The sequence below is a fragment of the Bombus pascuorum genome, chromosome 12 (genome assembly GCF_905332965.1).
Source record: "Bombus pascuorum chromosome 12, iyBomPasc1.1, whole genome shotgun sequence".
NCBI lineage: Eukaryota > Metazoa > Arthropoda > Insecta > Hymenoptera > Apidae > Bombus > Bombus pascuorum.
In genome coordinates, this window is record NC_083499.1 from 8,720,996 (window position 1) to 8,743,804 (window position 22,809).

The window sequence follows — 22,809 nt, forward strand, 5'->3', positions numbered from 1 at the left end:
CCTTATATAATTTTAACGCAGCTATTAGAAAATTATTTATTTGTCAATTGTACATTTTTGTATAAAAAGTATAAAAATTCTTACTTCAATTTGTTCATTACATCATGTTTTATCTTTACATCACGTAATTGTCTTTATAATAGAAATATACTTTATATTACATATATTTATATCAACAATGTCTCTTAATTATGTCTAAAATGTACTGTTTTGATAATCACACTTTGTTCATTGCTTTAAAGAATTAAAGAAATGACATGCTTAAATTTAGTGCTTAATGTTATACAATCATTCCTTTTGGTTTTATATTCCACCGATTTGGACCCTATTTGTTGTTTCACGTGTGTGTTGCGTGTGTATATGGATTCTATATAACGATTCTAATATGACTAAAATATTCTATAAAATAATGAGCATTGCAGTTTTTAAAGGTACAATTTTATAACATATTTTGGTATCTAAAGGTAGCCTTGCTAATATTCTCTACATATTATATTCTAAAATATACGATATAAAATCATGTACTTAACACGTGACGTGTATTGTTCCCAAGCTAAACCATAACGCATTTTACAACGTTCATTATCTCTTCTTGCTCTATGTATCAACAATCCTGTACATATAATTGCATAATAATAAGGCAAAATATTATGTGCCAAACTTATACACGATATTGACCACCACATTATTATATCACCTAAATAATTCGGATGTCTTACATGACCCCATAATCCAGATACTATAAGCTTCTTACCACGGGTGGTTGATATGGTTTCTAAGTCTACAAAATAAATGTACAAATAATATGAAAAATTAATTTTGTAATGTTAATATTGATTTAAATGTAAGATGATTTTGTATTTACGCATTAATGATGGAGATAAAGGATTTCTTCTAAACTCATTCTTTTGTAAATTGCTAATTCTATATAGCAAATATCCAATTATAAACGCAAGTATAGGAAAGACAAACAGATAAGTGAATTGTGTTCTAAAATTGAAGAAACACGTTTCAATAAAATTTCAGTGGCATGATGTACTGCTATTTTTTATTCTTAGTACTTACTTGTGATATAACATGTACTTTGTTGTAAGAGCCAATAAAAATGGGTACATCATATAATCGGTACATAACATGTAACCAGTTCCTTCATACATTATTTCAAAAGTCGTTAGTATTGCAGATTCAAAGAAAAGTGCGTCCATCGCATAAATTATTTGCAGTAAAGTTCCTAATATAACACCTATGTTAAGATGCTCTAAGCTATACATTTCCGTTTCTTCAATTGTTTTTATCATAATAGACAAATTTATGAGAATCTGTAATTCAAATAAAATCGTGCATATCTTATAATATACATTTTTACAGATGAGGAAAGTCTTTGAATGATTATTACTATTGTTATCATGGAAGTCCGAAAAAGATTTATTTTGATATCCACAGGACCAATTCGTGGATTTATTTCCCTCCCTTGCCAAAAATTATATATCACACTGTTAGTAGATCCATATATGTTTAGATTAGCTACAGGAGCTTTGCCACCCTTTACAAATAATAATAATGATAAAATCGTTCCAAGAATCCAACCGCTAATTGAAAATTGTACAGAATTTTGTATAACGAAATCAGTGACTTCTAGTTCTTTATATATACACGCAGCAAATATGATTACTGATAAAAGGCTGCATAAAAAACCTAAAAGAAGTATGTGAAATAATAATTTCATTCATATAATTTTTCTTGAAAATGAATAATTTAAATATTGAATAGTCACCATTTAGACGATACTGTAATCTTCCAATTCTATTTTGTGGTCCATCAATTTTTCGTCCAATCGGTATAGTCGAAAAAATTATTACAAATAAAAAGAGACCTAAATATGCAGTAAAAATTCTAAGATCTACGTATAACGTTACGTCTGTTGGTATCTTAGGATATCCAAGTATACATTCATCTTTTGTACACATTAATTGCGGTAGTATCATTATCACGGGTGATAAAACTATAAGAAGAAGGGTTCCAAACCATCCTCCCCATTCTTGTGGTTCACTAACCATGCTGATTTCTTTCTTTCGTTTTTCTATTACTTGTGGATTTATATCTACATCTTTTTCATAATTTATAGTTTTTAATAAATCCTGAAGTCAAATATTAATAAATGTACATAGAATGTTTATCTTAATATACAATAATCAATACACAAAAATCTTACTTGATCTCTTTGTACTGAATGTCCCCTTTCCTTCACGTCAACGCTAAAATCATGCATTTGACTCTTCCTTTCTATAGGAAGTGAGACAGCTCGATTAATATTTCTCGTTAATAAAACCATTTTATGATCTGATTCAGGTTTTAGCGTACCAGATAACAATCTCATTGATCTACGCGTCACTAATCCTAGTTCTCTCAATCGCGATTGAAGAGGCATTGATTCAACAGAATGTTCGTCATCATTTATATTCTTTTTATTGTCAGTATTGCCATTATCCTGCATATCTATACATTTTATGCAGAAAAATGTCAATTCATTTAATAATATTGTTAAGAAATAGCAGATTATTTGTAACAATATATTTACCCCTAGGTATTTCTATTCGTGGTAGAGAAATTTTTGCAAATTTTTGAGTCCTTGTAGACTGTCTATTTACAGATGGAGATCTTCCAGGTGAACGTTTGCGTGGAGATTTTCTGAGTGATGAATATCTAGTAGGACTTTTTCTACTTTTACTACTAGCTCTTGTTGTACTTCTTGATGGCCTATTCATCTAAAATTTTGAAGAAATTATACAGAAAGAAAAAAAGTAGTAAAAAAGAAAAAGAGGTAGAGAAAATTTAAATATGTAAAATATATAAAATAGCTTAAATTTAACAAAACAGGTACCTTAATATCAGTTGAATGAACATACTGTTCAATGCCTGTTTCAAATTGTACTTTATACCGTTCACCTCTTATACTTAATATTTTACCTTTGTGGTATCTATCAGTACTTGGATGTTTTACAAGTACTTCTTCTCCTTCTGAAAACTTCATATTGTGTCTAAAAATTAATAATGATCTGTAAAACATCGTTACGTTATATAATAGTTAAATGCATTAAATATGTTGTTCAACCTTTAATTTTATATAGCATAACTGTATCTACAAAAAAGGAAAAGCTGCAAACACTGTACTATTGTTCATATTACACAGTAAATGAAATTTTGTTCGCAGTTCTTGCGATCAAAAACTGTCATATAATAACGATTCATGAATTAAGTTCTAATATATAAAGATATTAATCAATACAGTTTTACAACTTACGTGCAGTTTTACTCAGATTACAGCAATATGTTCTAATGAGATTCGAGTTAGATTAAAAATAAGAGAACTCCTAATCGTAAGGTTATAATTAACGCTTTTTTTTTGCATCATAATACGAAGACGCACACACGCTATAGCGTTCCGAGATGCATAAAATGCAGGCCACGCGAGACTAAATATATACTTACATCCGTTGTGTCAGTTAGCTTATGATGGCCTTACAAAGAAGATAAGATTTAAGCGTGTTTCATACCGAAAGCAATATTGATGTAACACTAATGTATCGAACGAAAAATAAAATTCAAACTCAAACTCAATTCCTATTCTAAAACGATGTCTTTAAATTAAATATTTATATTAATTTCAGAACTTTAAAAAACGAAATCTTCACTTTTATTTTATTAGCAATATAATCTTTTTCATCAAATATATCGCTTCTTTGAGTACGCTCATGTACAAAACTTATTTTGGCTAGATGTTGACTGAAATTAGTAATATGTAATATTACATTTTTTATCCCTTTTTTATTTGAAGAAATTATAATCAAAGAAATAAAGTTTTAATCTTTTTTGTCGTTTGTGAGAAAGAGGCATTACAATCGAAAATAATTTATAAGTAACGGTAAAATCATCTGTTATGAAATACATATACAAATTAACTATATCTGAACTTATTATATGTTTTAAATTGTACCGCGCTGATGTTTGAATTTTCCCACTTTCTGTAACGATTTATGTTTCATGCAGGTTACGACAGTTGTCAACATGCTGAAAGTATTTTCATTGATATCAATCCGTTAAACATACATGAGAATTACTTGCATCAACACAAAATTCAGTTAAACAATCATGGACAAGGATGATGAAGAAAAACAAACAAATTTAGAAGATGAAAAGCAATTTTTGGTAAATTCACATTGGTTTCATATTTCTTTGATGTTTAAAGAACGATTAACATGGATCCTTTTATATCTATGTTGAGATTTGTAGAATATGAAAGCCTGTTAAAAGGTAGTGATACTAAAGGAACTATGCATCCATGTAATATAAGCGTATTAATATTTTTCAGGTTTCTGTGGATGATACTCTAAAGACTGTTGAAAAAAGCATCCATAAGTTTGTAACAGACGTCCCACAAGCACTTGTTAATTGTGGATTAGATATAGATTTAAAGAAACTAAATATAGAAGATGGTCAAAATATTCAGGATCTTATTTCTTCATTTCCAAAATCATTTAATGATCTAATAAATAAGGGTACACATACTGTTTGTTTTTTATTCAAAAGAAAACAATAACGTCTCATTTTTTAATGATTTCATTGTTCATAGAAGAGAAAGAGAAAATTTCAGCCATAGAACTAAAGTATGAACAATTGCACAGTCAACTCCAACAGCAAGTGGACAGAAACAAAAAGGCACAGGAAGAAATAGAATACCTAAGAGAACAAGTGATTTGGCTATAATATAATTTACAAAATATTCATTAGCATTCATTATGTTAATAGATATGTTTACTATCCCTCTCTCTAGATATTAAATCAAAGTACATACTGTGCAACTTTGGGTGCAGTTTTAGGTAATTTAACATGGCGTGCATCTCGCCTTCCAGAAATTGTCGACGTTTGGCTTTCTGGGGTAAATACTGTTAATTCCGGTATTCAATGAACAGTATAGTTTCGCGTTAATTGGTTCATTATAGTTTCAGCACATGATCGGCGAATTTTTATCGATAACAGACGGAAGTTTCGTCGCTTTTATAAACACTTATCGAAATGCTTTCCCCCCCACATGCAACGTCGAATATCAGTTTATAATTGGCTTGTTAGGCATTGTAACAAATATATCTGCAACACCCGAGGGACGTGAATTTTTAATGACTGATCCGAATGGTAGAGCTTTCGTACAAAAAATGATGAAACTCATGCCTACTTTGCCACTTTCGCAAGGTTCCTTATCACTAAAGAGGTAATTTTGCGAATACCGGCAAATTAACAAATCATTCGTACTTTTAATCGTGTCGTGTCTCTTATAGATTAATGCTGATGACATTTTATAATGTCAGTATGAATAAAACCGGGCTGCAGTATCTTTTCGAGTCACGAGTAAGCGATGTGTTAAATTGTTATTTGAGGAACAATTCGTTACCAGATGAGACACAGTTCCTCTGTCTGCGCGTGTTGCATTCGATGACATATGGTTTAACGAATCCCAAATACATTCAAGACTTAATCACCACCCTACCGATCAGCAAAATAGAAGATATCGCTATTTCGAACAAAAATGAAATGAGTACAGTCGCGAAACAAGTGATAAAACAGTTGCGAGATTCACAGAAATTTATTCGTATGAATTGAGCGCGTGACTATCAGGATTTTCTTTCCCATTCGATAAGCTCAAGTTGAAATTTGTTAATAACAAAGGAATTTTTGTTTATGTAACTAATCTTTTAGATTAATGGGAATTAAAAGATTTTATTTTACAATTGCGTCGCTATCAAACAACAGAATATATCTTTAGAACGTGTTCGTGACTAGTCTGAGAACTGTCGAATATCGATCTGCCTTATACAGCTACAAAATAAAAGCAATTGTGCGGAATAACATACGGAATAGTACAAAATCGATTATGCACACGGTTGAATAGTAAAACTTAATCGAGCGCACAAGTATTTTCTGATTAATTAAAATAATTATACAAGTAGTTTTTAATACAATAGACACGACGTTTATTTACTTTATGGACTTACACCTCGAAAAAACGGTGATTAAACGCAAAGTAAGTAGTTTTTCTTAAATTAAAGATTTCATTGAAAATATCAGAGTTAAACTTATTTAACGCAAATAATTGGCACATAATTGGTAAACATGCTATTCTAAATTTCATTGAGCCAACTCCAAAAGTTGCAATAAAACTACAGTTATCTGATTTGTACGAGGCAAACTTTGAACGCTTTGAACTCGTAAATGTACTTCTGTTCCAATAAATCAAATAATTACACGAACGCTTTAAATTGTAACTATAGAATCGTTTAAAAGTAGGTAAGTATGTACCTGCAACTTTCTACCAACCATGTAGGATCGATATATGACAAAATCGATACATATAGTAAGATGTGGATTGCGTTATATGTTTGTAAATAAATTAATCTAAATATCAAACTAAAAGTCCAGTTTCACTAAGAAGCAGAAAACAAACTATATTCGTCGTTAACCTTGCTACATCCTTCGAGTCCAACCGATTTCTTTTATATTTCCATAAAAAAATTTCTTGAACCCGACGAGTATATGAATGTATCTTAAAAAATAACCGCGATTCTTTGTTTACATTTTATACTAAAGAGAAAAATTGGAAAACTGTTGTATTGAATTAGCTGTCACAGAACGAAATGTTGATATGAGTTATGATTCGTGATAAGGAAAATCTCATTCATCGATTCCCATGAGAAATAAAAAAAGAAAAACGCGGCACGTACAGAAATAGTAACACGAAAAAATCTGTATGTTTCATTATCCCGCATGAAGAGATAGACAAAATTGGAAAAGAATAGGAAAAAGGAGGACAGAGGTAGGACGAAAGGGCTAGATATAAGTGCATGCAATACCGACCAACTGTCGCGTCGATAATCGAGCTGCGCAAGCTCGTGAGGTAAGACCACGTGGGGGCGTGCGCGACAGGAGATCGCGCATGCGTGTTACGCATAGGTCCGGCGCGTTCGTAGACGCGGTATGAAGAGCAGCGGGGAGGGGGGGTACGCGTCGCGACGTCCAGCGTCGCGTAAACGGGAGATCACGGCAGGCAGGCAGGCAGGACCTAGGAAAGGCGACGGCCGGGCGGTCGTTTTATTGATCCCGGGGCGCCGCGGCGCTACCCACCCGCGGCGGGATCGTCTGCGAGAAAATTCTCTTTAACAGAATTTTTACGTTCTCTATCATCTAGCTGTACCGTGAATATACTTACGCGAACAACAGCGAGGACGGTGACAGAGTGGTTGTTAATTTTTTCTTACAATTTTACACTGGAACGCAAACGATTGAACGAAACTGATCGGGGGAGGCGGTACGTAGTAAGTTCCTGGAAGGTGGATCGAAATTCCGTGGACTAGGTCGTGCGCGGGGTGTATGCTACGTCCTCGTCATCGTCGTCCTCGTCCTCGTCTTCGTCATCGTTGAGGGTTCGAACTGATCTGGAATTGGTGCTATTGGTGGCGGTCGTGTCGTGGTTTCGCCAAATTGGTCGTAACGAGGAACACCGGGGAAAGAAACGATCGGTGACGTATGACCGTCGTTTAACCACACTCCGAAGAAATAACCTATTATCCTTCGACGACCGTTCCCTTCGACAAGAGGAAGATCCGTTTCTTTTCTGTTCAGAGTATAATTGTGCGTTAGAACACCGATGGACTGAGGGCAAGAGAAACTCGGAGGGGGGAAGAAGAAAAAGAAGATCGCGGTGATCGTCCGGAAGAAGCTGTCACCGAGCAGCTACGACTTCCAGGATTGTTCATGCAACACCAATGGAGAGTTCATAATTCGAAAGGGGGCGCACCGGACCGCCCGAAGGAGGTGTCATCCGGCTGGTAATAGCTCTGATCTCGTTCCTCGTACACGGGGACACGGGATCGCGAAGCTGTGATTGTTTCAATTTCGTTGAAGATAGTGACAACTAACTTTAGGGTGGGCGCCGCGGCGCCGAGATGGGCCCCGCCAGCAGCCGTGAACAGATCGGGGAGCAGATCGGTGACGATGATGGCCTGCAGATCAAGGCGAAACCTATGGCCAATAACGTCGTAAGTCTCTTTCATCTTTTTAGCTATCGTCCTTCTTTTCACGTGCTTGCTTCCTAATTCTTTAGTCTTTATGTCATGATTCAACTCATATCCGTATAATAAGGTAGTGAAAAAATCATCGTAGAAAAAGCTCGAAGGAACCGAAGCGGTGTTTAAAACACGTGAAATGGGTGAGCCGAACGCTACGATTTGCTACTCTATTTTCGTCATAAAACAGAGACGTATTCGCGCATCTGCGCTAGAACTCCTTTCGTGACGAAACACACGGAACTGTTTAATTTAGAAAATAACCTCCGCTTGATCGTATCGAATTCCACGAAAATTTTGCGGTAGAAGAGATTTCAAGCCTTTCCGCAGTTCTTTTACGTGGCTTTTCCTCCTCCTGTGATATCGTTTTCTTTTATCCTTCTATTATAGTGTTATTCGCATAGTTAAATCGCACGATATCGTTTGCTGATTTCGCATCGTTTTGAAAGTTCGTAATATCGTGGCTACTATATGGGAGATGTCCATCTGACCAGGATATCTTGAGCATATTTGGAATATCAGGGCGTACACATAGCTAGGATTTTGTACATATCGATAGATCGGTAGCAGCAGCAGCGCGTTCTGTATTCGCATCGCGAGATATGTGTAAATCTGGTAGCGGAAGGAAGATGGTCGGTTTCGAGTGCAACAAAGAGAATGAGAAAAGGATAAGCGTATGGAGGAATAAATTGTAAAAACGAAGAGGGAAGCATCCAACAAATCGAGTGATAGTATACACGGAGAACAGTTGGCAAGCAAAATGGAGTGAGATGGATATTTCATAGAGTGGGGAATCGGACAGACTTGACGACTGCGATGCGATAAGTCAGCCGGTGGTTGAGCAGCGCGCATTTTCATATCGCTTGTTTCCCATACCGCAGCTGGACGCTGTCCACTCAGGTGGCGCAAGACACGCCATCTCTCTTTCTCTTTCTTTTTCTCACTCGCTTTCTCATTCACGACGGGGGTGTATTCATCTTCATTTAAATAGGACATTGTTGCCAGCATCTCGCGATGTCGCCTAAGAATAAGGTATGTAAGATTGATTCGTCTTTTAACGAAATGTAAATGTAATTTGTAGACGTCGCCTTGTTGTCGTTAAAATTTCATATCGAGATAAACAGATATATCTAATCGAAGTTCAATTATGCTTGCGATGCATCGATGGCGTTCGGTGTAAACGATAATCGTAACTTTCTTGTCCTTGAATCCAAACTATCGAATTTCAATGTAAACGGTATGTCATGATGTACCAGCACGTGGCCTAACTTAGGGAAGGTCGAAGCAATACTAATCGATTGTTTTGTCGGTTTAACGCGAAATTCAATTTAAATAAATAACGGAACGGCGGCGACAGACGGTGTTGAACGTGTTCTCTTCTTCGCGTGTATACAGATCCTTAATTGGCAAGTTTCACGGGGTGTTATATTTTCGGCAAATATCGTTGATCGTGATTACCACAAATTATGGAGGATTTAGAATCAAATGACGAAATGTGCGACGCGGTCGAGTTTATCATAACAAGTGAAAGTGTTCTCTTCTACCTATCTAAGACACCGGTAATACACATTTACGAATGGCCCATCGATATATTGCCGGTAACATTTCAGAGACAGATTTCGCGTACGATATTCTACGTTTGGGTGTAGTCTGTGGATGTTATTACTTTTTTTGCAGACATAGACCATATCACGTGCCAGTTTACAATGGATTGGTGTCGAGCCATGGATTAAGATGTATTTTATTACGTGCGAACATCTTATCTTTTGAGTGTTTGTTGAATTCGTTATCGTACTGTATCGATGTCGAGTATTTCCCTTATCCTTGGGCTATTCGGCCCAAGAGCGTTAGGTCGTAAGTAGGAAAACGTGTCCATGAATCTGATTGCTTCTATCGAAGGCCCTCTTGTTTAAATGAACATACTCCGACTCAAAAATATATTTCAACACATACTACTAAAATCTTTTACGAATATGTTACGTATATTGTTATATTACAAAACATTTTGAAACTTTATTAACATTATCACAAATCATGACTGTCATCATGATTGTGTTGATTGTGACAAAATATACATATATACAAGTTATAAGATATTTATTCTAAACGTACACATTCTAGAGGTTACGAAAATATTTGAATAGTTGATTATTTAATGAAGTCATTTTCAACAGTATCCATATTGTACCAAATACAATGTCTTACCATATGCTATGTCTCATCTCATTGTCGATGAAGTTTCAAAACCTCTTGTATAACACGTATAATATATTCATAAAAGTTCTCTATGATAAGCGAGAAATACTTTTGTGAGTCACTGTAATCGACGCGAATAAATTGCGCTCAATAATTGATAATCGAATTTCTCACATTTGGCCTTTATTACTAATTTGCTAAGAACGATTAAAAAGATCGATGAACATGGATCACGACAGTTAATCTTTATAATCATATACGGAAGAAATAGGTGATTAACAATCGCGATTACGAACAGTAGCTAATTTCCCTATTTCCCTCGAGTCGATTAAGTAAATACGATTAGGTTGGATTGCATCGTTTGTAATATCAATGATATCGACGTCTCTTCGAATTCGTAAGAACTGCTGTTCAGCAGTTCTATAGCGCTCTAATCTTTTCAATAAATTTTCCAAACAGCTTATCGCGACATAATAAATACGCGCGGATAAAAGGAGAAAAAATATCAATCCGGTGAGGTTATGATAATTTAAAGCGTATACTCTTGTCAGACGATGTGATTCATTCAGCAAAGGGAACATGCTCTTCCTTTCTCGATTATTATGTTCATGCGTTTATCGCGACTCCTGGTATCTCGCGGTCCTAAGCAAACTGAGACAATGAAGAAGGGGCTAGCATCGTCGTAAACAATGGCCTGTTACAAATCGAGAAAATATCATGATGTAGCCCTCATTTATGGTTTCTGAGTCATTTTAAGCTACTGCTGCCGCTAACATTTCCGAGAAGACGAGGACCAGATGTTCTCGCGATTATTTTAAATTATCGATGTTATCTGCGTTTCTGCACGTTTCCTGACGCTTTCGAAAGCTTTATAATTGGAAGTTCGAAAAAACGATGCGCGATCGTTGTTGTTCAAATCGATTGATTCGTAATTATTTTGAGCTCAACCTTATTTTAGATCGAGACAAAGAAATTACTATAGTACTCGTCGGCTGACAAATCATTCGTATAATACATATTTTATTTCAGTAAATAGAATTCTTGCGTCGCTATTATTTCGTCAAATACTACGAATTGATTGTATTTTATAAAACGGTATCGTGTCGTTGCTTCTGCCTGCTAATTTTTCCGCAGAGATCAGAAGCAGATGGTGTTTTCATGTATCGTGCCTTCAACGCTAATTGTCGTTGGTTATTATCTAATTAATTCATAAATGTACTCGTGCGTAGAGACGAGCACAGAGAACACCCAGTGGAATGCAGCATGTTGTAGCAGTAACTCTCGCGTGATCGACGTTATATACCAGTGGTACCATTCTCCTTCCATCTACCTATCCCTTTTATCGGTGCTGATTCTTCGAGTGTTTCCACCACTGTTATACATCGACTCGAGATCATCTTCAGAATGTTTACTTAGTGCCCTCCTGCCTCATCGCCCCGCCTCCTTTCGCCAGCTCTCTTATTTGTGTTCGCTGTAATTCGATTGTTTGGTGATTTTCGTGGAGACGGTCATCGTTAAATGACAATCGATTAATCGAGATTTCATGTACATTGTCGATAATCTTGATAACACGACATATGATATATATATGTATATTTATATATATATTGGTAACCTCCTTTGCGTGCAAGATTAATTTCATGCCAGTGTAAGCATCAACTTAGATTATTAGTGCGCGCGTCACGCTACGATATGATGGTCACTTTACGATGTACGATGTTTCCCGTATGGCTACAGTAGTGCTTCGCTAACTGGCCACGGGTTGGGACCTTATCTGTCCAGTTATTGAGGGAGGTATATTTTTACAAAATCTCGAGTATCTCTCTTCCTTGTTGAGTGCGAGATATTTTTGAACAGATGTTTGGAACAAAGAAAAGATAGAATTAGAGAGAATCAGACTGTTTAAGTAATTTTTCACATAGTGTACTATTTTAAATAAAATTCCAAAGACCTTGGTAATATTTCCTTGTAAACCAAATAAACTCTTACACATTTAGTTTAATAATATAAATAAGGAGTCTATGCACAACACACACACACACACACAATTTACAATTTGAAAATTGTCGATTCATTAATATTACTAACTAATATTATTAGTTTATAAATTATTGTGCAAGAGAGTCCAGAGAATCGCACTACGAAATCAGTTCGAAGAATTGGCCAGGGATAACAATGGCTAGCAAAATTCTGACCAGTTAACGCAACATTACTGTATTCAACCGCTCGACCATGAACATGATTTCTCGAAGCCACCAGATAATAACACCGCATCGGGAACTGTCACTTTCTTCCTAAAGTACGAGATCGTTGCCAGCAAATATTTGTTTAGTGAGGTAACGTCTCGAAACAACTAACTCTAAAAATTGCATAAACCTCGGGTGACAAGGTAGGCTTGTCCCTCTACCCCTGTTATTGAAAAAAGCTACTACAGCGCGTGGCTTACAAGATTAAGTACGGACTAATGGCTAGCGTGGAACAATATGTCGAAACATTAAACGTAAGTTCAAAAGCTGCTGCTGTAGTTGCACGTTAGAGGAAATAACATGTCGATCTCGCCATTATTATACCAAATGTGAATCATCCGCGCAGAGCTGAGTGACATTGAGCTGCGACGTGTTGGTTAGTCGGAGTTGCAATTCCTCCAATAATGCACAAAGTAGCCCTTGATACAAACATTGCCTCGTTGGACGGACATGAACAACGAAAAGGTTTTTGGCCTCGCGTGGAGCGCAGTGTCACAGAGCTGCTTATTTTTGTGCTCCTTTGTCGACCAAGCATATCCCGACTTTGTGAATGGAATGCAATATTTAACGATTTTTTTTTTGTCAATCACAAAGATGCGTGGTTAGAGCAATTTCTCAGCTAGAAAAAATTTAAAATTTGTTTCAGTTCAATTTGAAATGTTTTATACTATAAATATTTTGAATATCCTTTTTTTACGAGATTTCTACGAAAAATTGTTATAGGTATAAAAAATAAATGAAACGATAGATTCGTACTGTTTACATCACGATCACAGCTTCTTAATGCTTTATAGCTTTCATTTACGTAACACTTTCGCGAGGACACAAATCATTTTATATCAAATACACTTGTCCATGCTATAGCTATATGGAAATGGCCGTTGAAATTTTTAAACCGATTCTCTGCCATTTTATTGTCTGTTTCTTCTTTGTTCTCTTCAAATATAACATCTTTCTTTAATCCTATATCGTTTACAATTGCATCAACTGCTCGTACGGTTATTTGCAACATGGAGAAAAACAAGGAGAAAGTTTATAATTTGGTATATAATTCGGTCGTTTTAAATACTATAACCGTTCTCGTATTGATTTTTTTTCCTTTAGACAGATTTTGTATCGAACCGTTGTGCCTTGTATAAAGCGTATTTCCTATAGTGCAGAATATGTAAATTAGGCATTTTGCTTTAATTAAAACAAATCGCGATAGGCGAAAACTGCGTACGTGTGAAAATTCAAGGCTTCTTTTAGAATCATGAACGATGCAAATTCGAGTGTCGTCTGGTTGTCGCGCCACGTAATTGTGAGATAGGGAGGGGACGCGTGTGAGACGCTTAGCATTTATAGGTTAACTTTTCGCGCACAACCGATCAGTACCGCTTACCGCTTCAACGAGAGGTCCGTGTTCTTTCGTTGTCGTAAGCAGCTCTTTTGTTCGGCGGGTACTTAAATTTTCAACGGAGACTTGTGCTGTTTAGTCATTGGTGCATCGCGACTTCGCCTAGAACAGAACAGTGGTAAACAGAACAGTGCATTTGCATTTGCACTGCACGCGTGTTCGTAATCGCCAAATCGACGATCGAGTGGTCGTATTATTGACACACCATTGCATGCTGTTCCGTCGCATTCAGCATTACATATTTTTACACTACACCAAAGATCATTTGTCAAAGCCATTCACGATGACAGAGAAAAGAACGTTGTACGCGTAGAGAACAAAGTTACTTTGTTCGTGGACGTTGGAGGAAGAAAGGCTATAACTACGGTGTTTGTATATAAATAGATCCATCGTAGTGCGTAGCGATACGCGGTAGTTATACGTCCAATAGTAGAAACCAGTCGTTTCTACCGGTAAAATTGTCATGACAATTTGCGCGTGCCGTATTTACGAGGTATACAGTGTCATTTGGTTCGCGTGCATCCGATGTCTCGTGGCTAGACTTTGTTGATGATCTGAGCTTGGCTGAGACGCGTCACCTCGTGCGTATATACGTTGTGTACAGTTGTCGTGCGCTGCAACGAGGGACAAGATAGAACGTGAACTCTCAATCTTTATAAAAAAGTGTACTTTTTTGAAGGGGCCGTTGCGCACTGTTCTTTTCGTTGAATAACCGTCAATCCGTTAATTGGTCTAAAGCGTGCGATATGGCAGTACAATAGAGAGTTGACACGGGAGCGCGTGAGTGTGAAAGACATGGCAGCGGATTTTGACGAGTGATACTGATACTTACTACTCCTGTTATTCGCTAACAGGGGGAGTGTGTTAAAGTCGCGCGTAAGAGACGCAGCGTGGTAAAACCTTGCCACGGGATAAAGTCACGGGAAAGAAAGAACATACAACGCGCAGCTGCGCGCACTTCTACGAAAATAGAACTTTGCATAAGTGTGCGGAGGCCAACGGCGAAACGAGTGAAGTGTGACATTAAAGCGATCGTAGAATGTCGCGCGTGTCGCTCAACAAGTCGCAGTACAGCCAATACGGCTCGCGTCGCGTGCGAAAGATCAGTACGGTACGTTTCGAAGATTTGTCTCTATTTGGTAAAGCGCGTGCTACCACGTTTACGCGCCTCTTGCGTGATTCGATCTCTTCATTCTTGGGTGATCTGATTTGTCTCGAGTTTCGAGGCACTCTCGTTTCGTTTCGTTTCGTTTCGTTCCGTTTTACATCGTTTCTCGTCGTAATTGCTTCGTTTGTTTGTCCAGTTTGGTTCGGGGACGACACGTGACTTAGCCTTGACAATCAACATAAATTACACTTTCGCACAGAAGGTTCTGACGAACGCGAACCGAGTACGGCTAGCACACCATACACGCATATGTATACGTGTCAGCACAGCCATGTACCTACTACATGGCTGTGTGCACGATTTGCACCCGTTGCGAATGTGACACCGACCGCCACGGAAACAAGGTCGAAAACAATGATCTCGTCGAGCTTCGTTTGCCTTGACGTTAGGTGGCGCACGCTTTGCCAATTCTAATGACAGTGGATCAGCTGATTGGGTTGACCTTCCATTCCGCTAAGCTAAGTCACTATTAAGCCTATCGATATGCGTGTCCTATGCTCTAGCGCTATATTTAAATTCGTTTAATAATTTTAACATACTTGAGGTCATTGTACGGAACTACTTCGATCCTTCGACATTTCTATAAAAAAATTCCTTATAAATATTTCTTCTTATAACGTCGCTGCGATTCTCGAATTCTTGTATCCCAATCTCACTCATGTTGAAGGACTTAAAATATCTTGAAGAAGGTGTTTTAAAAATACCATTGACGACTTTTTTATATTTTCCTCGAGGTGAAGAAACGATAGAAGGACACGATTGAGTCGAAAATGACTCGAAGAATACAGCAGAATTAAGAAAGCATGAAATTACACTCCATTTATGTGATCTGTATTATCTTCTTCTCTAGTATTCTTAAAATTTCCTTATTTTAAGGAATTTTCGTTAAACACGATCGTTTTATCGCGTGATCAATATCGCTTCCTCTTTATTAGATTCGAAGGAAATGCTATTTTACCTTGGATAAACGTAGCCTTAGGGAATGGTTAAGTCACAGTAGCCATATCTATGCTTACGTTTGCGTTATGAGATCATCTTATAATACGGCCGCGCGTTCTCACATTACGCTCCAAAAGATATCTTCCGCAGTAGCGTGCTTTTCAATTTATTTCATTTCATTCTCATAATTTCATTTTATTTTCAACGGAGAAAAGTAATTTACACTCGTAAAAATGATGTCATAAAATCGTAGTTGAATCTGCATGATTTTCTGAAATCTATAAGTATTCTTATTTAACAATCTGTTAATCAGGCATGTATAGAAATATCTATAATCTGCCTATATATTTATGCATTGGCATGAAACGAAGCTTTTCTTGCAGTATTCAAGGTGAACTGCCACTACTTTACTCAAGGCAAACACAAATATCAATGTTACAATGTAACAAGATTTAAAAACAAATATTCATTCAAATTTTCTAAGAAGGGTGAATTACTTTGTTGGAATAATGTTCGAGAAAATTTAGAAAAATAAGAAAATGTTAACAGTTTATGTATATCAGTTACAAATTTATGAATGTTGTTGTACCATTTTACAGACCGACAGTGAATATTCTGTAGAAGAGCATGCAAGATTAACTGCCACTGATGGAGCTAGTGATGAAGCATCTCCAGAAGATGAAGGGGGTTCACTGTGCGAATACCACGATATACCACCTCCACCTGATGGTGGATATGGATGGGTGGTGGTATTTGCATCATTCATGTGTAACATGATAGTAGATGGTATTGCTTATACATTTGGCGTTTTTCTGGGAGAATTTGTTACATATTTTGGAGAAGGAAAAGGAAAAACCGCATGGGTTGGCTCGTTGTTATCTGGCATGTACCTAAGTGCCGGTAAATTTCTTTATTATAAATATCATCTTTCTTTCAAGCTTTATAATGTCTTGGTTAAAAAGACTCAATCTATTTTTAGGACCCGTTGTCAGTGCTTTAACAAATAAGTATGGATGTAGGGCAGTATGTATGGCAGGAAGTTTTTTGGGTGCAGCAGCATTTGTACTTTCAACATTTTCCACCAGTGTAAATATGCTTATGATGACTTATGGTGTTATGGGAGGTGTGTATAATATTTTGGATTATAATCTGATTTACTTATTTACATTTTGATTATGCTATAATAACTATGCTGTTTCAGGAGTTGGATTTGGTCTAATATATTTACCAGCAGTAGTTTGTGTAGGTTATTATTTTGAAACTAAACGATCTCTAGCTACAGGCATTGCTGTATGTGGTTCAGGATTTGGCACATTTGCATTTCCACCTCTTGTAACAATGTTACTAGAAGCATATAATTGGAAAGGAGCAAATTTAATTCTGGCTGGTCTTATTTTAAATTGTGCTGTAAGTGTAGCTATTAGCTTTCTAAGACATTCTGGAACATAGATCGTATATTTGATAACAACAACAGGAAAATTACAGGTTTTTGGTGCAATGATGAGGCCATTAGAATATCCGAAAGCTTCTTCTGTTAAACCATTATTACAAAGAATGGCGGAAGAAAAAAGATTTCAAATGGAACGTGGAAGTATCGGAGGTTCTTATTTTATGGTACAACTGCCTGATGGATCTATGGAGAAAAGAATGAAAATGCCTATTAACATTGATCCTGGTGTTCATTCCAGTTTCAATTTAGACCAATTAGTGCCTGGTAAGAAAATCTGTCTTAAAATTAACTATATTGACGATCGAACACCACCGTATTTTACGATGTTCTTCATTTATTTGTAATATTAAAGGAACTCCTTTAACACCAGTTCCAACGGTGCCAACCCTGCCCACTATATCGGAGGTGAAAGTACAAGAACACTCTTCCAGTGGAGCAACTAGTAATAGTGGCAGTATGGATTTAAAGAGTATTTCCACTAAATCAAAAAGCAGAAAAAATATCGATGATACCAAAGATACAAAAGATATGTCAGAAAAGTCGGAAAGCGAATTCAAACCGATAATTCCTAGAAATGCTTCTCAACCTGCTTTTACAACTCACGTACAAGGTTTACCTAAAAATGGTTCTGTACCCTTTTTCGATCGAATCCGTAAAACTAGCACTAGCGAGAGATATAAACCAAGTCTTAGTGCGATTAAGAACTCTAGAACAATGTTGAATTCTAATGGCGATATTAGAAAGAGTTTACACTTAAGACTTTCGACGAGCAGCGTTATGGGTTCTCGGAATAATAATGCAGAAATAGACGTAGTACGTGTTTCAGCATGAGTTTTTAAAGATATACTTAATTTAAAAAAAAAAAAAAAAAAGACAGTTAAGCTATACCATAAATGATACGTTTTACAGGATGGCGAAAGTATTACTTTTACTACCAGCAAATCTAGTATACCAAAAGAGAGACCACAAATTATTCGACCACTATCGCGGAAGGATATATTTTACAGTGGCAGTGTGGTTAATTTACCAGAATATCAGAGTCAAAAATCACTTGCAAATTATCGTCAAAGTGTTATTTCATTATCAAAATCCGTACGTGGAGATGTTAAGGATACCGACATTGAAAAGGCGCCTCAACGTGAGTAATTCAAAAAGATACAAATATAACTATTCACAAACATTTATTAAAACATAGTAAATGTTACAGAACCTCTATGTCCCTGTTTGGTATTACCTGAATCGTTTAAAGAAGCTTTGTCAACGATGATGGATCTATCTTTACTAAAGGATCCAGTGTTCCTTTTAATTGGTATCAGTAATGTATTTGGAATGGCTGGATTATACGTGCCGTTTGTATATTTGTTAGACGCTGCAGTCTTAGATGTAAGTTAAAGATTATAGGATGTTCTTTTTACTACATATTGTTTGTTGTATGATCTGTTTTTCAATGTTAATTGTTTTTAGAATATTGACAAGACTCTTGCGTCATATTTAGTATCTATAATTGGAATTACTAATACTCTGGGCCGTGTAGCTTGTGGATATATCGCGGATTTTCCACAAGTAGATTCACTATTATTGAACAACATCTGTTTAATTATATCGACAGTTGCTGTAGCTGCGATACCGTTCTGCCATTCTTATCCTGCTTATATCATTATGAGCATTCTTTTCGGTATAGCTATATGTAAGTATTGAAATTAGTAAATGTTATTATGGATCTCATTGTTTGCTTCGATATTATATGTTTGTGTAATATTTCAGCTGGATACATTTCTTTGACGTCGATTATTTTGGTAGATCTCTTAGGGCTAGACAAATTGACCAATGCATTTGGTCTTTTAATCTTATTTAGAGGAGCTGCAGCTATCATTGGTTCACCTTTGGCGGGTGCCGTTTATGACGCAACACAAAGCTACAGTATCCCATTCTTTATGGCAGGATTTTTCTTCCTTATAAGCACAGTTACTAGTTTCATGGCGCCAGCTATGAAACGGTGCACAACGCCGCAGGTAGATATATAGTAACAAGTAATAAACATTATTTAGAGTACTGTAAATTAACGAGTAAGAATAATTCCATTACAGACTCAGCCTGTGATATTAGATACATTGACTCCAATTGATGAAGATATTGAAGAAGAGAACGAAGAAGATATTCCTGAAATCATAGAAACTGCACCATCTCCACAAGAGCCACCCGAGAAGGAAATTAAACAAATAGAGTCTGTTTTATAAAGTCTGGTCCGCATAAGGAGAAAGAAATAGCCTTCATCTCCGAGCCACACTGTGATAGGGCTGTTGCTTCTAAAAGGTCTGAAAAAGGTACTTCTTCGTTATACATTCTAATGGATAAAGCACAAATTAATGAGTACAACCTGATGGTATTTTTGACGTACTTAGGATTTTTGCAATTATATACCTAATTTTTTTTATGAAACTAATATATAAATATAAATATAAATCTTACACACGCGCGCGCGCGCGCACACACACACACATACACAACAAACAAACAGACAGACAGATAGACAAACAGACAGACAAACACGCGTAACAATGTAAAAAATGCCATCAGGTGGAAAACTTCATTTGCCTATGTCAATAGTAGATAATAGATAGAAGAATTTATTAACTTAATCAGTATAGAACGATCAGTATAAAAAATAATGAAAAAGTGAAAAAAATGCTTTTGCACTTGCATATCGAAGTAATGTTGAAAGAATATTAATCTTCGTCGTAAGTGATAAATATTATGATTTAGAATAAGAATGGTCAATCTCAATATTTTGCGACTGGCTCTCTCCTTTAGGCTTGTTTATCTTCATTATAGTACTTTTTAAGGATACTTAGCCGCGTTCTACTTTTTGAGCTACGTTTTACTTGTCGAACACAACGAAAGAAACGTTTGTTATACTATGTCGACTTATCGTGTTATTTACGTTAGCGCGTATCGCATTTGACTTTTAAGGTTGCACACGTGGACAATTCACGCAATGATTGACCATTCTTAATCGAGAATACCCCACCTACAAGTTGTTACTTAAATCTATTTTTGGTCACGATCCAAAGATATGTATAATTCCAATTAAATTACATTCAGAGAAATATTTTTCTTGCATACACAACAAATGTATATACATATTATAAGTGAAGAAACTGTGGATTAGGCGACATACAGATAGATTCGCTATTGCGGAAAGAATTGTAAATAATTATATAGGCAATTGTAAAATAGTGTATAACGAATTTCGAAACTAGGCAAATAGAAAATGATTTCTGTTTCGGGACCTCATTACCGTATGTCCCTGTATTAATATATTGATTATATGAACAAATAACACGTTAGGTAGAGATTAATTAAATATATTAATGATATTCAGCTAGAATGTTTATTTTACTTAATGTATAAAAGGACACAACTCGTCTGATGTATCTAGTTTGTGTAAATTAATAGTTCTTTTTAGTCAAACGAGAATTTACTGTCGGGAAGAAATGTGAAACTATAGTTGCATATTAATTAACACAAACTAATTCTCGACTAATACACGTGCTGTTCGATACTCGTTTCCATGAGTTGTACTCGACAGCTGTAGTTTGTCGTGTCGCTTACACATGTAAGTAACTAATTAAATATTGATTATCGAGAGTAGAGAGAATGTTATTCAATTACATAAATATAATACTTTTTATTCACAAACGCATAGGCGCCTATGATCAGTATAAATATATAAATTTATGTATGACTACATAAATTTGTATATTTATATATATTATAAATATATAAATTATATATATGACTATATAAATTTATATATTTATATACACATAATGAACGACAAAAGAAGATAATTGTAAATCTTGTTAAACGGCATACAACAAATGTTATACTTGTATGTACATTGTATATACGGTGATTATTGGTAAGCGGCTACGGTGATTAATTATCGAGACGTATGCGTAAGACTCGGAAGATTTAAAAAAAATAGGAGGAAAGAACCGTTATTATGGATAAAAAGCAAAAGGAAGAGAAATATACCAACAGTGCTATTATCATCACTGCTACTGCTATCACTATTACCATTAATATTACTACTACTATTACTACTATTATTATACAATATTAATTAGTACAACTATCGCGACACTTATTTTTATTCTCACGATTGTCGTACAGGAAACCGTGTTTTTGTGATTTGAATTGGAATATAATGTATACATGTTATTAAGTCGAAAAGGTATATGTGTGCACGCGTGTCGCCGCAGCAAAAGTACTACCAGTTACACTTACACACATATAGAGTATATATAATATCGACGCGCGTGTTCATGTGACATTTCGCACGCGCATGTTTCGTATGTATGTATGTTAGTAAGAACAGGCGGGATTCTAGTAGAGATACGCAAAGTATGTGTGTGTCGTGTGTGCATAATAGATGCATGTATATATATATATATATATACACATATACATAACATATATATATATGCGTGTATACATGTATATATATGCATATATAAACGAACGTTTCAACACACATGCGCACTTAATCCTGTGCATATGTTAAAAAAGGAAAACAATAAAAGAAAAAAAAAGTGAAGTATATATGCTATGGTACAAAGAAGGACAAATGTATTAGGCGACGTTTATTGAAATTGAAGAGGAATTATGAATTTTTATTACTGAAATATTGCGTTGACTTGTTTATTTATTAATAATACGTACATATTTTCCCACAGTTCCCACGAACGATACTCGCGCTCAAGTACGAGTATTCGCGTATCCCCGCTCGCTTTTTTAAATCGTACGTTGTTTTGGTTCGCAGACTATTCTCCGTGCGTTTTCACGTTATTTTTCTTGCCGCATGTAAATCACGAATACGCAGTAAATTATTAGCAATAAAATATTGTAATACGTCAACCAGGTTGCATTATTGTCAGCGATCGTAACGATAGTTCGTCGGCATCGAACCCTTAACGATTCGACTCTTCTTCCCAATCTGCCGCATATCGTAAATATCACGTATTTGCAACAAAACGTTGCCATTGAAACTTTGCGATTTACCGTCCACATGAAAACAAAACGAATAAATACGTTTACGTTATTGCAAACATTAAACCAACATTTCCCAGTTATTTCTCCTTAATATTAAAACTGTCAGGGTGTAATTTCGAGTGTTTCTTTGGAACAAGTTAATATAATATACATACATACATACATATATATTTTCAAAGAAGTGTTCAAAATTACACTATATATGTGTTTGTAACGTCTATGAAGGCGGGACGTTTGAATATCAA

At 35.7% G+C, this 22,809-nt stretch overlaps 3 protein-coding genes and 1 long non-coding RNA gene across 13 annotated transcripts; 2 read left to right on the plus strand and 2 right to left on the minus strand.

Annotated features, from left to right (window-relative positions):
* Window positions 1-10: 10 nt before the first annotated feature.
* Window positions 11-3,633, minus strand: LOC132913031 (delta(14)-sterol reductase TM7SF2). Of its 2 annotated transcripts, XM_060970938.1 has the most exons (10): window positions 3,302-3,633; window positions 2,882-3,056; window positions 2,579-2,765; window positions 2,362-2,496; window positions 2,213-2,283; window positions 1,775-2,138; window positions 1,397-1,695; window positions 1,066-1,319; window positions 866-990; window positions 11-781 (listed from the first exon to the last, which is right to left on the minus strand). In XM_060970938.1, exons 2-10 carry the CDS (start codon window positions 3,029-3,031, stop codon window positions 498-500), a joined length of 1,869 nt encoding a protein of 622 aa, XP_060826921.1. In that variant the 5' UTR covers window positions 3,032-3,056; window positions 3,302-3,633; the 3' UTR covers window positions 11-497. The 2 variants fall into 2 exon arrangements, with proteins under 2 accessions (XP_060826921.1, XP_060826919.1); XM_060970936.1 differs by having other exon boundaries at window positions 2,213-2,496.
* Window positions 3,634-3,738: 105 nt separating this feature from the next.
* Window positions 3,739-6,302, plus strand: LOC132913051 (heat shock factor 2-binding protein-like). Its single transcript, XM_060970993.1, has 7 exons — window positions 3,739-3,916; window positions 4,048-4,206; window positions 4,370-4,556; window positions 4,631-4,749; window positions 4,832-4,936; window positions 5,001-5,266; window positions 5,334-6,302. Exons 2-7 carry the CDS (start codon window positions 4,150-4,152, stop codon window positions 5,653-5,655), a joined length of 1,056 nt encoding a protein of 351 aa, XP_060826976.1. The 5' UTR covers window positions 3,739-3,916; window positions 4,048-4,149; the 3' UTR covers window positions 5,656-6,302.
* Window positions 6,303-7,063: 761 nt separating this feature from the next.
* LOC132913020 (monocarboxylate transporter 3) lies at window positions 7,064-22,429 on the plus strand. 9 transcript variants are annotated; one of them, XM_060970904.1, is made up of 12 exons: window positions 7,066-7,877; window positions 7,954-8,087; window positions 16,659-16,959; window positions 17,039-17,182; window positions 17,261-17,466; window positions 17,545-17,773; window positions 17,862-18,322; window positions 18,419-18,647; window positions 18,717-18,892; window positions 18,974-19,196; window positions 19,274-19,521; window positions 19,597-22,429. In XM_060970904.1, exons 2-12 carry the CDS (start codon window positions 7,995-7,997, stop codon window positions 19,744-19,746), a joined length of 2,460 nt encoding a protein of 819 aa, XP_060826887.1. In that variant the 5' UTR covers window positions 7,066-7,877; window positions 7,954-7,994; the 3' UTR covers window positions 19,747-22,429. The 9 variants fall into 9 exon arrangements, with proteins under 9 accessions (XP_060826889.1, XP_060826887.1, XP_060826888.1 ...); XM_060970905.1 differs by having other exon boundaries at window positions 7,974-8,087; XM_060970906.1 differs by having other exon boundaries at window positions 7,064-8,087; window positions 17,880-18,322.
* On the minus strand, window positions 10,477-13,833 carry LOC132913075 (uncharacterized). Its single transcript, XR_009659321.1, has 2 exons — window positions 13,313-13,833; window positions 10,477-13,175 (listed from the first exon to the last, which is right to left on the minus strand). It is a non-coding gene; the product is annotated as an uncharacterized LOC132913075 (long non-coding RNA).
* Window positions 22,430-22,809: the final 380 nt, after the last annotated feature.

Bases quoted from the DNA above. Each gene is read 5' to 3' on its own strand.
- LOC132913051 (XM_060970993.1), top strand. From the start codon at position 4,150: ATGGACAAGGATGATGAAGAAAAACAAACAAATTTAGAAGATGAAAAG. The intron at 4,557-4,630 runs GTACACATACTG...CATTGTTCATAG, and splicing joins TAATGATCTAATAAATAAGG to AAGAGAAAGAGAAAATTTCA. The intron at 4,937-5,000 runs GTAAATACTGTT...GGTTCATTATAG, and splicing joins TCGACGTTTGGCTTTCTGGG to TTTCAGCACATGATCGGCGA.
- LOC132913031 (XM_060970936.1), bottom strand. From the start codon at position 3,031: ATGAAGTTTTCAGAAGGAGAAGAAGTACTTGTAAAACATCCAAGTACT. The intron at 2,766-2,881 runs GTACCTGTTTTG...TCAAAATTTTAG, and splicing joins TTCATTCAACTGATATTAAG to ATGAATAGGCCATCAAGAAG. The intron at 2,139-2,212 runs GTAAGATTTTTG...ATTTGACTTCAG, and splicing joins ATTCAGTACAAAGAGATCAA to GATTTATTAAAAACTATAAA.
- LOC132913020 (XM_060970903.1), top strand. From the start codon at position 7,995: ATGGGCCCCGCCAGCAGCCGTGAACAGATCGGGGAGCAGATCGGTGAC. The intron at 16,960-17,038 runs GTAAATTTCTTT...ATCTATTTTTAG, and splicing joins TGGCATGTACCTAAGTGCCG to GACCCGTTGTCAGTGCTTTA. The intron at 17,774-17,861 runs GTAAGAAAATCT...GTAATATTAAAG, and splicing joins TTTAGACCAATTAGTGCCTG to GAACTCCTTTAACACCAGTT.